The sequence below is a fragment of the Salvelinus fontinalis genome, chromosome 17 (genome assembly GCF_029448725.1).
Source record: "Salvelinus fontinalis isolate EN_2023a chromosome 17, ASM2944872v1, whole genome shotgun sequence".
Classification (NCBI taxonomy): domain Eukaryota; kingdom Metazoa; phylum Chordata; class Actinopteri; order Salmoniformes; family Salmonidae; genus Salvelinus; species Salvelinus fontinalis.
In genome coordinates, this window is record NC_074681.1 from 22431013 (window position 1) to 22447493 (window position 16481).

At 41.9% G+C, this 16481-nt stretch overlaps 1 protein-coding gene across 4 annotated transcripts in view; it reads right to left on the reverse strand.

Moving 5' to 3' along the window:
* The window catches only part of LOC129813984 (phosphatase and actin regulator 1-like), an 82898-nt gene that overhangs the window by 53929 nt on the left and 12488 nt on the right, over positions 1-16481 (reverse strand). The window contains exon 1 of one of the 4 annotated variants that reach the window (XM_055866675.1): positions 946-1672. The exons of 2 other annotated variants lie outside the window; for them this stretch is intronic. In XM_055866675.1, the coding sequence (XP_055722650.1) occupies positions 946-1255 (310 nt within the window). In that variant the 5' untranslated portion in view covers positions 1256-1672. Of the gene's footprint in view, positions 1-945; positions 1673-16481 lie in introns of those variants that run through there. One more of the 4 variants, XM_055866676.1, reaches the window with a different exon arrangement.

A 16481-nucleotide genomic window follows, 5' to 3' on the forward strand; every position in this document is an offset into this window, starting at 1 on the left:
CCAAGGTCTGAACCCCTCCCTGCGCAACTGGGTCCTGGACTTCCTGATGGGCCAACCACAGGTGGTGAAGGTAGGCAACAACACCTCCGCTATGCTGATCCTCATCACCAGGGCCACACGGCCTGCCCTCCAGGTCATCTACAGTACCCGGTGTCACAGGAAGGCCAAGAAGATCATCAAATATCTCAGCCACCCGAGCCACGGCCTGTTCACCCCGCTCCCATCTAGAAGGCTGAGACAGTACAGGTGCATCAAAGCTGGGACCAAGAGATTGAGAAACAGCTTCCATCTTCAGGCCATCAGACCCTTAGAGTCACGACTAGCACAGTACCCTGCCCTGAACCTTAGTCACTGTTCACAGCTGGCTACTACTCAGTACTCTGCCCTGCACCTTAGAGACTGCTGCCCAATGTACATAGTCATTGAACACTTCACTTTAATTAATGTTTACAAGCCGTTTCACCCTCTTCGTGTATTCTAGTCATGGCTCATATACATATATATTGAAGGCATTAATGCACTGTTGCAGTGACATGATTGTTTGTAGTTCCATCTGCGATAACAGCTTCAAATCCGTTAACGCCACCAATAAACTTTGATTTACTAATGACGGCAGTGTAAATAATATGGTAAAGAAGGTAGCCTACAGAGCATAGCCTCCTCGATTACACAGAGCAATGCAGTCAAGCCTCAACTGGAATTGTTGCGCGCCTGTGATTGATGTTACCAGGATTAAATACGTCAAGACATTTTCACCTCATATCTCTAGGATATATATTTGCGGAATGGACAAACAAGAACGCATGTGCCCTCCTCTCCCTATTGAGCGTGCTCAATGAAACTAGCGTTTGTTTGATGGCCAGCAGGGATGAAGCGAGACTATGTGCCACAATCAATGACTGTATATATGGGCATAATGCATCCATATGCAGCTAGACTACTCACCGTCCTGGGTTTCGTTCCCGCGACTGCAGTTGCTGCAAATGTGTTTGATCTCTTTTCCGATGTGACAGTGTATCATGAAGGGCATATTGTTATTCTGGTGATGCTGGTGGTTGGTTTGCTGATGCTTGGTTTGTTGCCCTTTCTTATTGTTGTTGAGAGACATCATTCTGACCAGGTAAAATGCCTTCTTCGGTTTCTCCACCGCCACGGGCATATTGTTTTCCATGTAGCCTGTGTTGTTGAACCAACTCCCATGCATGGTGGTGGGCGCAGTATCCGCCGCCATGGGGTAGTTGCCCGATTTGAACATGGATAGACGAAAATGAATTTGCGTCTAAACGCAAGGCATACGGGGACGGGGTTTTAAACGAACGGCTCCCTAAACGAACGGCTCCCCGATTCCTACCTGACCTCAACCAATCGCAAGGCTTTCGATCTTGAGCGCTTCCTTAAACCTCTTCTTCTCTTCTATCAACGACGTCAGATATAATATTGTAAATTTCAAACCTGGACCTGAATTCCGATCTCGCTCACTCACACCGGGCTGCCTCCGCAATGCCAAGGGCAGAATTCAAAACCACGGATATTATTATACTATGATGTAGACCATTGCTGCTATAGGCTACTTTGCAGCTTGTCCCAAAAGAATGACTGCTAGTGAAATAGAGTGAGTGAATTGCTGTGCCTGTCTCTCCCTCAATACCCATCCTCGTCTGCAAAACTAATCCGCAAGTGAGCATATGATTGGCTACCTACCCAGTGCGCACCCCTGCAGTAATATAGTCTGCAGACAGAAAGAAAGTAACGCTTTTGAACCAAATCCCAAGACTTGATAATGACATGAATGATTATAGGCTCCAACTATAGGCCTACATGATAGTTTGGATAGAGAACTTTCTCATACTTGATTGGACAGGCAATTATACTCCAATTGGACACAATTCACGCTGAAAAGGTAATGCAATGCTCTTTATTACAGTTCAGATGCAATTCACTGCTGATCTTGTTATGATAGTGTTAAATATTCATCCTAAGAGACAGTATGATAAAATGTGCCGTTATACCAAAACACACACACATACACACTGCTGGAGAGGAGAGATATTAAAATGTTTGTGCACGAAGCAAAATTATCTTGTCATTTTAGAAGAAATTTAATTAGTAGCCTGCTTACTTTAATTAATGTATCTATCTGCCATTGTGCCAACTATCCTTGTAATATACATAGATAGATAGTCATTAGCCCTAATGTTCCTGGCAAGAATATTCAATAGGCCTATAGCTCATCCTTTTTAGCAATAAACTAGGCACCAGCTACGGTCTCTTCATGGGTTTGGGCTACATCACACATGTCCTTCAATGAACATATATTCAGTGGTGTAAAGTACTTAAGTAAAAATACTTAAATACTACTTAAGTAGTTTTTTGGGGTATCTGTACTTTACTATTCATATTTTTGTCAACATTTACTTTTACTTCACTACATTCCTAAAGAAAATAATGTACTTTTTACTCAATACATTTTCCTTGACACCCAAAAGTACTCAATACATTTTGAATGCTTAGCAGGACAGGGAAATGGTCCAATTCACGGAAATAGCAAGAGAACACGTGGTCATCCCTACTGTCTCTGATCTGTCAGACTCACCAAACACAAATGCATCATTTGTAAATGAAGTTGAAGTGTGCCACTGGCTCTCTGTACATTTTCAAAACAAGAAAATGGTGCAGTCTGCTTTGCTAAATATAAGGAAGTTTAAATGATTTCTACTTTTAGTTTTACGTTTGATACTTAAGTATATTTTTGCAATTATTAGGCTCCTGGAAAGGAGGTGGAGAGCCATGGTATATTCCAGAGGAGGCTGGTGAGTGGAGGACGGCTCATAATAATGAATGGAATGGAATGAATGGAATGGTATCAAACACATGGGAAACAAGGTGTTTGATGTGTTTGAGACCATTTCCTTTAATTTCGTTCCAGCCATTACTATGAGACTGTCCTCCCCATTTGAAGTGCTGCCCAATGCTCGAAAGGGGGACAAGTCAAGAAAGTAAATCATGATGCAAGTCATGGGAGGGAGGGAGGGAGGGGGGTGCACAGTCATGGGATCTATCATACCATACCAAGTGCACTATACCAGTGCGTCATGCCGTTTTTTCAAATCCTGAAAGAGGAGATAGATCTTGTCCTCTGATATATCAATCTAGACTTGCAACAGGAGAGTTCGGTATAGCCTGTCGTGCGTAATGGCCAACGCAGCCATCCCATAGCCATGCAGTCCCTTCCCCTTGTACTCTGAATCTCGATCCTCACAAAGTTATACTCCAGAAGTTAAATGAGGCAGTAATAAGGCTGCAGCTTTAATATAGGGAAGATACCTAAAGGTCTCCATGGTATTTTCAATCATGTTTCAGGCTGTAAATCTTTTTGCTGTGTGTGTGGTGCCTTTGATGTTTCTCTCAATGAACTGTGGCTTATTCCAGTGACATCAAAGCCTCTATCTGAAATGAGGGACAAAGGCACCTGATTTTCCAACTGCTGCCACAGGTCAATGCGGTGGAGTCAATGCCCTTGGCCGTTTTTCGATTACAGAATTTCACCATGTGCTATTCCCACCACCCTTTGGTTCGATGGACAGTAAGGTTCTCTACACTCGCAGACTCTTGTCAGATAGTATTTATGGAGTTCCAGGTGTGAACAGGGAGTACAGGAGGGGACTAAGCACACACCTCTGTGGGGCCCCTGTGTTGAGGGTCAGAGTGGCGCAGGTGATGTTGCCTATCTTCACCACCTGGGGTCGACCCGTCAGGAATTCCAGGATCCAGTTGCAGAGGGAGGTGTTCAGATCCAGAGTCCTAAGCTTGGTGATGAGCTTGGAGGGGACAATGGTGTTGAATGCTAAACTGTAGTCAATGAACAGCATTCTCGCATAGGTATTCCTTTTATCTAGGTGGGTGAGGGCAGTGTGGAGAGCAATTGAGATTGTGTCATCTATGGATCTGTTGGGGTGGTGTGCAAATGGGAGTGGGTCTAGGGTGTCTGGGCTGGTGGAGTTAATGTGTGCAATAACCAGCCCCTCTGGGGATCACAGACTGGAACAAGGAGAGGTTGAAAATTACTCTGAATATGCCTGCCGGCTGTTCTGCACATGATCTGAGAACGCACCCTGGAATACCATCGGGCCCCACGGCCTTGCGGGTGTTGACCTGATTAAAGGCCTTTCTCACGTCAGCCTCGGAGAGCGAGATCACCCAATCCTCTGGCTCGGTGACGGCCCTCACACCCGGCACAATGTTGTTGTCAAACGTGCATAAAAGAGTTCATCTGGTAGAGAGGCATCGTTGGGCAGATCAAGGTTGGGTCTTCCTTTGTGATCAACTGTAGCCCTGGCCACATGCGTTGGAGCCTGTGTATTATGATTCCACCTCTATTGTCCTTTTGCTCATTTGATGACTCTGCGGAGGTCATAGTGGGACTTGTACTTATTCCTGTCCTCAGCCGTAGCCTCCGTGTTGTCTACGATAGCTCTGTGTGCAATAGCCCTGTCCTTTAGTTTAGCGCCAACCTCAGTCCTTACAGGAATCATTGAAGTGAGACACCAGCCCTCACATAAATAGAGAGATGAAGTACACAGACATATAGGCCTTGCATTGTTGGGTTTTAAGTTTGCAAGAACGGCATTTCACTGTACTTGAGCATGTGACATTAAAAACTTTCAACTTGAACCTTGAGGCAGCACAGTGTTTAAAGCTGCTTGCCCCTATCAGTGTGTCTCTATGCAGCTCCAGTGTTAGCTGTTGGCCCACATGACGCATGACATCATTCTTATGTAACAACAAGCTGTGGATAGGGCCCAACCACATAACTTGTGCTCATTCATGGGAAAACAAACCAAGGATGTTTTATATTCATTTTTGTCTCGGAGCAAGGTAGTTTATTTTTTAGCTACAAGTAGTGTTTCTTGAAGGAAAAAAAAACTTTTAGGCAGAGATTTTTGAAGTGACCTTGCTTAGAGTTAATTTGATACTTTAGATGTAAAAGGCTGTGGACAAGGCCCATACCAAGGCCCATACTGTGGAAATGCATTTGGTCACATATTCCCTCTACAGCAGGGGGGACACCAACACTGCCACAGCCTTAAATAACCTACACCAGCATTCAAACCTATGTTCATCAAGTACAGTATTCTGATTAGTATATTATATTTAAATTATTTCGCTTGTTTGATAGAGTTTTGCATTTACAACATAAGTAGAGTATGACACTATGATTGCTCTTTTAGTTTATTTTGCACATTGTGTGTGTATTTTAGTTTCTGACTGTACTGGATATTGTTTGTGCTTTATGCAGTACTACTGCTACCATGTCTCACCTCAATAATCAGTTATTTTCTTTGATGTAATAATGTAAATGAGTCTAACCAGCCTCTCCAGTTTCCCTAGACCGATTATGTTTCTGTCCGCAGCACGCTGCTCTCCAAAAAACCCTGTATTAGAAAACATACTGTTCTGTACAGTCGGTTTGTCCAAGTGGATTGGAATAGTCACTCATCCAGACAGAGAAGTACATGAATTTATCTGTTAGAGCTAATACCTAGGCCGAGACAGTACACTGTACACACTGTACAGTCCTGCTGCTGTGTTATGAGTGGGGTGTGGCTAGGGCATGAGTCTTGCTCTGACACAAACAACCACCATGTTCGAATTCTCCCGCCACCTCGCATCCGCTGCTCTTGTTCCATTTCCTTGTCCCAATTCCTTCCCTCCCTCCCACCCTCCCTCCCTCCCTCCCTCCCTCCCTCCCTCTCACTCTCTCTTTCTACCCTCCCTCTACCTCCCTTTCTATCGCTCCCTCCCGCTCTCGCTCGCACGCACATGTACACACACACACACACACACACACACACACACACACACACACACACACACACACACACACACACACACACACACACACACACACAGGGCATTCACATCTGCTGTATTCCCTCCCCATAAAATTGAAAGGAAATCACATTTAAATGATAAAAGCATGATGGCTTTTTCTCTCTCTCCTTTGAGTCTCCTCTTGGCGTGTTGAATTGTTATGCAATTATAATCTGGGAGGGACCTAATTTTCCTCCATTTAGTTACACAGTTCTTGGCTCCACCCTGAAAACTAAGCTCAATCTAATGTAATCGCTTATGTAAAGTCTGACTGAGACGCTATGAAAGAAAAGATAAATGAGGCCCGTTGAGTCTCTGGCTTCAGCTCCCCGTTTCTTATATACCTGTGTGTACACACATCACGTAAGTTCTCTCTCTCTCTCTCTCTTTTTCTCTCTTTCTCTCTCTCTTTTTCTCTCTTTCTCTCTCTCTCTCACACACACTCACACACACACACACACACACACACACACACACACACACACACACACACACACACACACACACACACACACACACACACACACACACACAATCACACACACACTATATTTTCTGAGGTGGTGATTCAGCTAACTCAGTTTGTATAGGGGAGGACTGAGACACCATCACCCCAGAGGTATTAGACTGTATCACTAGCTATGTTAACAATATGACACTGTAGGGGAGCACCTTGACTACATTGCAGCTATGGTAACATAAATCCCATCCCAAGAGAGAAACATGAAATAAATGATAGCCAACAGAAACACAAGTTCATGCTTCAGGAGAGCGTACTGCCACTACCCAGATACAGTAAACTGCACTGCCACGCCCAGATACAGTAAAAATACAGTAAAATGGCTGAAATACATGTTATCATAAAATCCAGCTGGTGTAAACTTTCACTTAAATTATACAGTATGAACATTGGCAATGTAGAAAGTGTTCCACCTTGTGTCCATTATGTGAAAATGCTACAGTGGAAAGATGATAAAGATGACTTGGTATTTGTGGCTTTATAATGCTGCCACCTAGTGGTTACCCAATTCACATCAGTCCTACTCGTTTCACACACCTCATTCGGGTCAGGAGTATCATAAAATACAATATAATGTATCTCATACCTTTATATTGTTTTCTAGGGCACCCCTTCCCTTCATACTGTATGCTATCCTAGGGACATCAAACCTTCCTTTGTATTTTTACAACAGGCCTATTCTGTACATTAAGTGTCAGAAATATGGTAGAGCTGAGTATTAACATACTGGACCTCTCTGTGGCAGCAATACATCATTATATTCCAGAGTTTATAAGCTGGTTCAAGGGAATAGTGGAAAGTAAATATCTATACAATGGTAACTATTTACTGTAGCTGACAAAAAAATTGTTGTACCCAATAAAAAAATCACACTGTCAACTATGGCTTTCCGCTTATTACAATGCTCCTTCAACTCTTTCCTTATTTCTGCATTTTAACCCCCTAGAGTTGATGTCTGAGCCCCCGTGAAAATCGAATTAACATAATTAAAAAATCCACATCCAAATCCGTCTGTTTAAGCTAGATATATCTTCCATGGGATACGTCTCAATCCAGCACATCCGCCGATGGCGGCCTTCCGGCATATGTGGTGGAAGGTGGCCGAGCTACAGCAGTATTTGACAGACCATGAGACATCCTGAAAATCGGTCTCCTTGCAAAAACGTCTGTAGCATCTGAACCGTTTGGCCTACAAAACTACGATGAAAAGATGAGACTACCAGAAACACGATGGTGTTTGCAGAAACACAATGCCAATTGCACGCTCCCTCAAAACTTGAGACAGCTGTGGCATTGTGCTGTGTGACAAAACTGCACATTTTAAAGTGGTCTTTTATTGTCCCCAGCATAAGGTGCACCTGTGTAATGACCATGCTGTTTAATCAGCTTCTTGATATGCCACCCTTGTCAGGTAGATGGATTATCTTGTCAAAGGCGAAAAGCTCCCTAACAGGGATGTAAACAAATTTGTGCACAAAATTTGAGAGAATAAGCTTTTCGTGCGTATCAGACATTTCTGTGTTTTTTTTTTTTGTATTTCAGCTCATGAAACATGGAACACTTTACATGTTGTGTTTATTTTTTTGTTAAGTATAGCTAGCTAGCTATCTTGCTAACCTTATCTAGCTAGCTTATGTTATCTGTGTTGCTGTTTTTGTTTTACTACACCTTATTCAAAAGATTAGCCAGTTGCTTCTCTGGCTGATTCTGGGGCTGGATTTGTCATAAGCATTGATTTAGGGAAACTTTGCCACAGATGGAAACCACTGGCCTTTGACTTCTTTGACTTCGCCATTCATTGTTATTAAATTGTGGCCACGAATCCGCCATAGAAATAGTTGGAAAGAATTAGATGAAGCTCTGGTAAAATGGATAACTATTGAAAGATAGCTGATATGCGTTTTCCTACATTGTAATGGACACGCTGCGACCTTTGGTAGGCTGGTGGCTTGCTTCGGCTGCGATACAGCAAAGCCAAGTCAGCCCATGCTCATGGTTCTCACAGGGGAAGTGAAATGATAGGCTAAAATGATCATTCACGCCACAAATTACATGTAACTATAAGTTCCTTGAATTTTCTTTCACGGTTGTCTTTTCAGTATCTGGATAGACACTTGTGGTTTCAAGCTTACATTATATCAATCAAAGCATTGGAGCGTGTAGTGAAGAAAAACTTTAGTGGTCAAAACCATTCATATTGTTTGCACCCCCTATTTTATTTGCTCCATGGGTGAGGCGGCCAAGTGGACACAAGGCTGTTTGGCTCATCTCAGTCACAAAGAGGTATAACTTTGCAGCTGTTTCTGATTAATAAACAATGTTAAGTGGTAACGTTCAAATAAAACCCAGGCCTGAAACAAAACATAGGCTGAAAATAATATGTATGTCATATCATAGGAAAAGACACCGCATTCACACGCATTTGCACAAAGTGGGCAGTTCAGATTGATCACTTCAAGCCCAAATATATCATACTTTGACTAAAACTATGACTTTTTGACTTAAATCGTTGTGCAACATCAAGCTCTGCCCATGGTCTTTCAGCCCGAAAAAGTGGATTTCTCCTGGTGTGGGTGTTTAAAGCAGCAACATGCAGTTCAAACATCAACAAAGCAGACACCCTCCCACAGATTTGGCAAACAGCTGAGGGATGGGGCTGGAGAAATGTATCCACTCTCAAATTCATAGACCGAGCTATGGAGGCAAGGACGAGATATCAAAATGATAGTTTTAACCATGTTTTGAAGCTGTACTCTACAGGAAAAATTATGTATTTCCCTGCTTTGTTGAATATTGATAGTTACCAATTATATGCTTAACAACTAATACAACTCATAACTACTAATACTGTACTTCTGTAAAGGGTTGGTTCCCCTCTAGCTCCCTGCAGCTGGTCTGTGAGTATTGTCAAGGAGATAGAGATAACCTGAGGAGTAGAACAAACCCCTATTTGTTTCTAATCATCTTTGCTTTTGAGAAACTAAGCCGGGGGGGGGGGGGGATAAATAACACTGGTGCACATAACCACAAGACGAACACAAGGTAGATCATGATGCCCTGATCTGCCGGGGAGGGGTGGTACCAGCCATGACTAAGCATTTTTAGGTCTGCTATACAGGACCACTGTTTATTTTGTATTGTGAACTCTCGGCCTCACACTCAAGAGTGTGCGGTCGACCAGCTTCATTATTGCAATTCTTATTAAATAAAGACAATTGTTTGAAGAAATGACAAATCTCACTCACTTGGTTAGAATTTCCACCACAATACAGTGTTTGTTTACAATTACATTCAAATAGATTACAAATAGATTATATTGTGGGTTTGCTGGGGTTAGACCATTTACAGTTGAAGTCAGAAGTTTACATACACTTACGTTGGAGTCATTAAATCTCGTTTTTCAACCACTCCACAAATTTCTTGTTAACAAACTCGTGTTGGCAAGTTGGTTAGGACATCTACTTTGTGCATGACACAAGTCCTTTTTCCAACAATTGTTTACATACAGATTATTTCATTAATAATTCACTGTATCAAAATTTCAGTGGGTCAGAAGTTTACATACACTAAGTTGACTGTGCCTTTAATCAGCTTGGAAAAATTCCAGAAAATGACATCATGGCTTTAGAAGCTTCTGATAGGCTAATTGACATAATTTGAGTCAATTGGAGGTGGACCTGTGGATGTATTTCAAGGCCTTTGCTTGGCATCATGGGAAAATCAAAAGAAATCAGCCAAGACCTCAGAAAAAAAATTGTAGACCTCCACAAGTCTGGTTCATCCTTTGGAGCAATTTCCAAATGCCTGAAGGTACCACCACCTGTACAACCAATAGTACGCAAGTATAAACACCATGGGACCGCGCAACCATCATACCGCTCAGGAAGGAGACACGTTCTGTCTCCTAGAGATGAACGTACTTTGGTGCGAAAAGATCAAATCAATCCCAGAACAACAGCAAAGGACGTTGTGAAGATGCTGGAGGAAACAAGTACAAAAGTATCTATATCCACAGTAAAACGAGTCCTATATCGACATAACCTGAAATGCCACTCAGCAAGGAAGAACCCACTGTTCCTAAACCGCCATAAAAAAGCCAGACTACGGTTTGCAACTGCACATGGGGACAAAGGTCGTACTTTTTGGAGCAATGTCCTCTGGTCTGATGAAACAAAAATAGAACTGTTTGGTCATAATGAACGTCATTATGTTTGGAGGAAAAAGGGGGAGGTTTTGCAAGCCGAAGAACACCATCCCAACCGCGAAGCATGCTGTGGGGGTGCTTTGCTGCAGGAGGGACTGGTGCACTTCACAAAATAGATGGAATCATGAGGGACGAAAATTATGTGGATATATTGAAGCAACATCAGTCATGAAGTTAAAGCTTGGTCGGAAATGTGTCTTCCAAATGGACAATGACCGCAAGCATACTTCCAAAGTTGTGGCAAAATGGCTTAAGGACAACAAAGTCAAGGTGTTGGATTGGCCATCAAAGCCCTGACCTCAAACCTATAGAACATTTGTGGGCAGAACTGAAAAAGCATGTGCGAGCAAGGAGGCCTACAATCCTGGCTCAGTTACACCAGCTCTATCAGGAGGAATGGGCCAAAATTCACCCAACTTATTGTGGGAAGCTTGTGGAAAGCTACCCGAAACGTTTGACCCAAGTTAAACAATTTAAAGGCAATGCTACCAAATACTAATTGAGTGTATGTAAACTTCTGACCCACTGGGAATGTAATGGAAGAAATTAAACCTGAAATAAATAATTCTCTCTACTATTTTTCTGACATTTGACATTCTTAAAATAAAGTGGTGATCCTAACTGACCTAAGACCTGGAATTTTTACTAGGATTAAATGTCAGGTATTGTTAAAAACTGAGTTTAAATGTATTTGGCTAAGGTGTATGTAAACTTCAAACTTCAACTGTATAGTAGATAGAGGACTCTAGTGCCCAAAAGCCTGTTTTAGCATGGGCAATGCCATCAAGGACTTTCACCATTTTTAAGTAGTCAACTGGGTAGGACTTCCTATGGGTTGAGGAAGGATCCCATAATTCCATCACCAGGAGGGGTCAGCCAATGATTATACTATTGAGCAAACATTCGATAGCTGCAGGTTTGCAGTAAATTGCCAACCTTGACTTTATACCTGTTCCAGCAACACACTCCAGGTGGCAGTATGCACTCTTTCAATTTGTTTACCAACTCATAGAAGTAGTAGAAGAAGAAAATGGACCACTTCAACTTGGAGATGGCCTCAATGGCGCTGCCAGAGATACAGTGTATGGATATAATGACGTCGATGAGATACTTATGCTTCCGCTCTAACAATGGGATTCATTTTCCACAGAGCGGAACGGTGGGCTGTCAGGCTCCCACCTATTACTCTCTTTGGATTCCCGGATAATCTCGTTATTTGAAAAATCGATATGTATTCGATGAATGGTGTTGATGTCAATCACCTGTTTCAATGGAAAGTGAGATGATATGCTAGCCTCATGAATATGAATAGACCGTCTAGAATTTCAACAGGGACAACTCCGATATGAAGTGTCTTTAATATAAAAGTTGCCTGGGATGTCACATGCATTAAACTCATATCAGTACACTCGTAACAACCTAAGCATTATGAAACTTATATTAGATCAAATAAGCCTCAGGTATCAATAACAATTCAAGTTTATCTTGACTAAATTAGTCACTCTCTCATTGCCCTCATACAAAAACTCCTCAACTGGTTAATAATTATGTACCTGGTTAACGTGGACAGATTTCTCGGCTATCGGTTCGCCTCCCTCTCTCTGGCGCTGCCCATGCTCTTATAGATCCCATAATAGGACAAATACTATTTTGCATCCTCTAACGATCTCTATGGGTTAAACAATTGTACTAAGTTAATGTGGCATTTGTAAGTTATATTCTTAAAGAATCTATGTCTATACATAATTGATTTAGAAGTCCAAAAATGTATGTTTCAATTGCAGAATGCCCTTTAAATATTCATTGCCATTGTGACCCTTTTCCTTGGGTTTAATGAATAGCGGTCCAGTAACTGCATGTAAGAACCCAGAGGCACATGCATTTTCACTCTACTGCAGTTGCAGTAGCATTGCACTCCACCAGAGGGCAGCAGTGATACATTATGTGCTACAACTGGACCAAGCCCTTTTGAATAAATGAGAGAATACTGAGGTTGAGTTCCTGCCGGACTACATTGCCGACGCATACCAGATCTTACAACGCCTGGATAGGTATTTAACATATTGGCTAACCACATCATAAGATATAGAAATCTGATGCCCGACTGCACAGTCGATGATGTGGCACGCAACAATTGGTGTTGCAATACAACGCCTGCACATCTGGTCTTGCAGGAACTCGACCGGTTTCTTCTGTGGTGGGAGTGAACAGCTCCAAGTCTCTCAAGAACTGTAGGGTGCCAAATAGTCTGGTCCCAGATCTGTCTGTGCTGTCTTACTTTGGTTGCAGTGACCATAGGAGTTAGTTGGCAAGACAGCAGAAACAGGTCTGGGACGAGGCTAGGTGGCAGAGGCTGCAGGTGTAGTTTTCCACCTCCCAGTCACTGAAGCCTCTTCTGACCAGTGTGTGTTTGATGATTTAACACCAATCAGGCCACCTCCTTCAGTATGTTCAGTTGCCCTTGGCCATGAAACCTCACTGGAGATGTGGAATTAAAAAGCATTAATATTTCACAAAGGAACTCAAGCACTAAAAAGCTAGTGTATGATCTTAATTTGATCACCTTGTTGCAGGAGAACATTCCTGCAATGCAAACTTGTAGTGTATTTTAGGTTTAAAAAAGCTTCTGAAGTTTGTAATTTCCACTATTACATTTCAGACTTGATTTGCACAAAAATGTCCAATAATTATGATCCACATAATAATTCACATTTCCGGTTGAAGCAGGATTATTTACCTGCTGTATAAAACTGGCTCAAATGAAGATCCTACATCTGTACACTGACATGATGATATATAGCTAGAGCTATTGATGGAGGGGAAAACAAACAATAATAATCATAAAAATTTATTACTCAATCTAAAATTCAATAGTCCAATGGTTTTGTTAATGGTGAAAATTGATATTCACCCAAGCAAAAATGCTCATGTCGAAAGTTGTGACCATAATTGTACAAATAATTACTATCTTATTGAGATGCTTTTGGGAATGAATCCAGCTCATACTATTTTGGGCATCTGAGTGCAGTCTGACAGGTATCCTTGAATAAAATGTATTATAAACTCATCATACTGACCAGAGCAATTTTTCCCCCACCCATCCCAACAACAACATAATTTAGAACACACGGGTCTCTACACGGAACACATGGACACATAGACTTTCCCTCTTGTCCTTGGAATGACCAAGTGAAAGAGTGTTGAACAAACTGGTATGCAAATAAGAATGATAGTGCAAAAAAAGACTCATAATTTAAAAAAAAAACAAAGCCTATCATTGGTCACTTCTCTAAACTGCTTGGAGATATAACACACTACCCTCCCTTTTAAATCATCTTTATGATGCTGTTAAACCAATGCCCTTCAGTGCTTATGGAGAGTCTATGAGAGTACAGCACAGCAGTCCCCGGTGGAGACACTAGTCAAACTCAGTTGCATGGTTTGCACAGCCAGGAACAATATAGTTCACATTGGTCTTTCCTAAAAGGATTCATTTGAAAATGAATAATGGAATGACCCAAATAACTTTAAGTGCCATACAAACTTCCCCAAGGGAGTTTACTCTTCTACGTATTTAATTCCACTGGTTGCTGCAATACACAGAGCTACTACATATCAGTGAAGATTGCTTAGATGATGAAGGGGAGGACCATCCTCCTTAGTGAATTTCATAAAAATAAAAATAGTAAAACATTGATAAAGTTATCCTTTTTAGATAAAACTACACTAAATATAGTCACGTCACCAAATAATTGATTAAAACACACAGTTTTGCAATGAAGGTCTAAAGTATCCTCAACAGCACTCTTTAGGGTAGAAACATGGTGTTGTGACATGGTGAGGTTGGACTCAGGTGCAGAGAAGAGACCAGACGAGGAATCAGTGGTTAAGGATAAACATAATACTTTACTGAGAAATGTTAATGGAAGGATCACTGGAAGAACAACAAACACTAAGTCTAGAAAACTCACTCAGGAGACAAACGCACATGGCACACAATTAATTCCAGCTTCAGCAAAGGACAACAAAAAACACACCTCTTTTAATAGGGAAATCATAATGAGTAAATGTGTCGTTCATGTCTCTAGGATGGTCTCTGCCGCCCTCTAGTGACAGGTAGAACCATGTCAGGTGTAGCCGGAGGACAGCTAGCTTCCGTCCTCCTCTTTGTACATTAACTTCAATACAACACCTAGGAGGCTCTTGGTTCTCACCCCCTTCCATAGACTTACACAGTAATTATGACAACTTCCGGAGGACGTCCTCCAACCTATCAGAGCTCTTGCAGCATGAACTGACATGTTGTCCAACCAATCACAGGATCAGAGAATTATTCTAGTACTGAAAGCATAAGCTACAGCTAGCAAGCACCGCAATGCATAAAATGTGGTGAGTAGTTGACTCAAAGAGAGAGAAAGACAATAGTTGAACAGTTTTCAACAAATTAATTTCTTTAAAAATTAAGGAGAAGCAAGAGAGAGAAAGAGTGTCATTTTTTTCAGTTTCACTTACTTAGCTAGCAAATGCAGCTCGCTAGTTTAGTTACACCCGTCTCAAACAGAGGGATGCTATGTTAGCTAGCTGGCTATGACTATCCAACACAACACTGGAACTCTTCCAAGTCAAGGTAAGCTTTTGGTTTTATTAATTTATTTCGACCGGGGCCCACCGGTGTAACTGCTTACTGACTATACACTGTAACGTTACTGCATGATTGTAGCGGGTTTACTAATTCATTAGTTCTATTGGCTATGTTGACTAGGATGTTATTTTAGCTAATATGGTGACAACGATGTAGGCTGTGTGTAGTGGTTATGACATGGTTTGGCTTTGAAAGGTTTTTCACTTGGTCACATACAGCTGATGTGTTGTTCATTGAAGTCCACAAACAAAGGGAAAAGGTGAGAGGAGGAAATGCATAGAGGTGAGAAGGAATACAATGTGGGGGCTGCTATGAAAGTGAACTGTGTTTATGCGTGATCAGGGGTGTATTCATTCTGCTAATTCTGTTGAAAAACGTTTCTTTAACAGAAGCAAATGAAATTGGGATAAAATTACAATAGAAACTCTCATTTGCAACTGTTGGACCAATGATTACGCCATAGACAAGCAAGATGCAGGCAAGAGTGTGCAAGGCGGTATTGAATGTGTCACTGTCTGTCATCTCACATTTTTCTCTTGACCTGTGCACGCACCTACGTTGTAAATTTTACTTCATAGGCTAGGTTGTAGTAACCTCATGATGGGTATATGGAAAATTAGAGTATCATGTAGTAGCCTAAACCTATAGATGTTACGTTGAACTGGGTGAATGGAATGTGAATGACAGGCCATGCTCATGAAAAAAAATGTGTCCTCCCTCATCATAAACGGCACTGACCGCCACTGATATTAATGCAGTGTAGTAGTATATTCAGCATATCCCCTTCCCGTCTCTTTATTCGCCTGCCTATAGAGTAGGCTGCTGCTACAGCAGAGTCAGCGCTGAATCCCTCTGTATCTGATTTTTCCAACAGTGTGCTAATGATGAAACAGCACTGTTTGCTGGGTGAAAGATGGTGACAGACACACAGCAGCTTTTGGAGAAAATGAACATCGCTTTAAAAACTGAGGAGCAAGGGGGCGTGCGTGTGTGTGCGTGTGTGCGTGTGTGTGTGTGTGTGTGTGTGTGTGTGTGTGTGTGTGTGTGTGTGTGACTACAGCACAGAGGTGTGTGTGTGTGTTCATATGTGAGGGGTGTGTGTGAGTACATAGCTAGAGTAATGAAGCAAGGTCATACAAGGGAGAGAGAAATGTTTCAATCCTAATTCAGGTGTGATGAAGTGTAAACCCTACAGTCAGGTCTCAGTGAGGAGATGTAGGATCTTTGCAGCTCTTTGAAGTAAC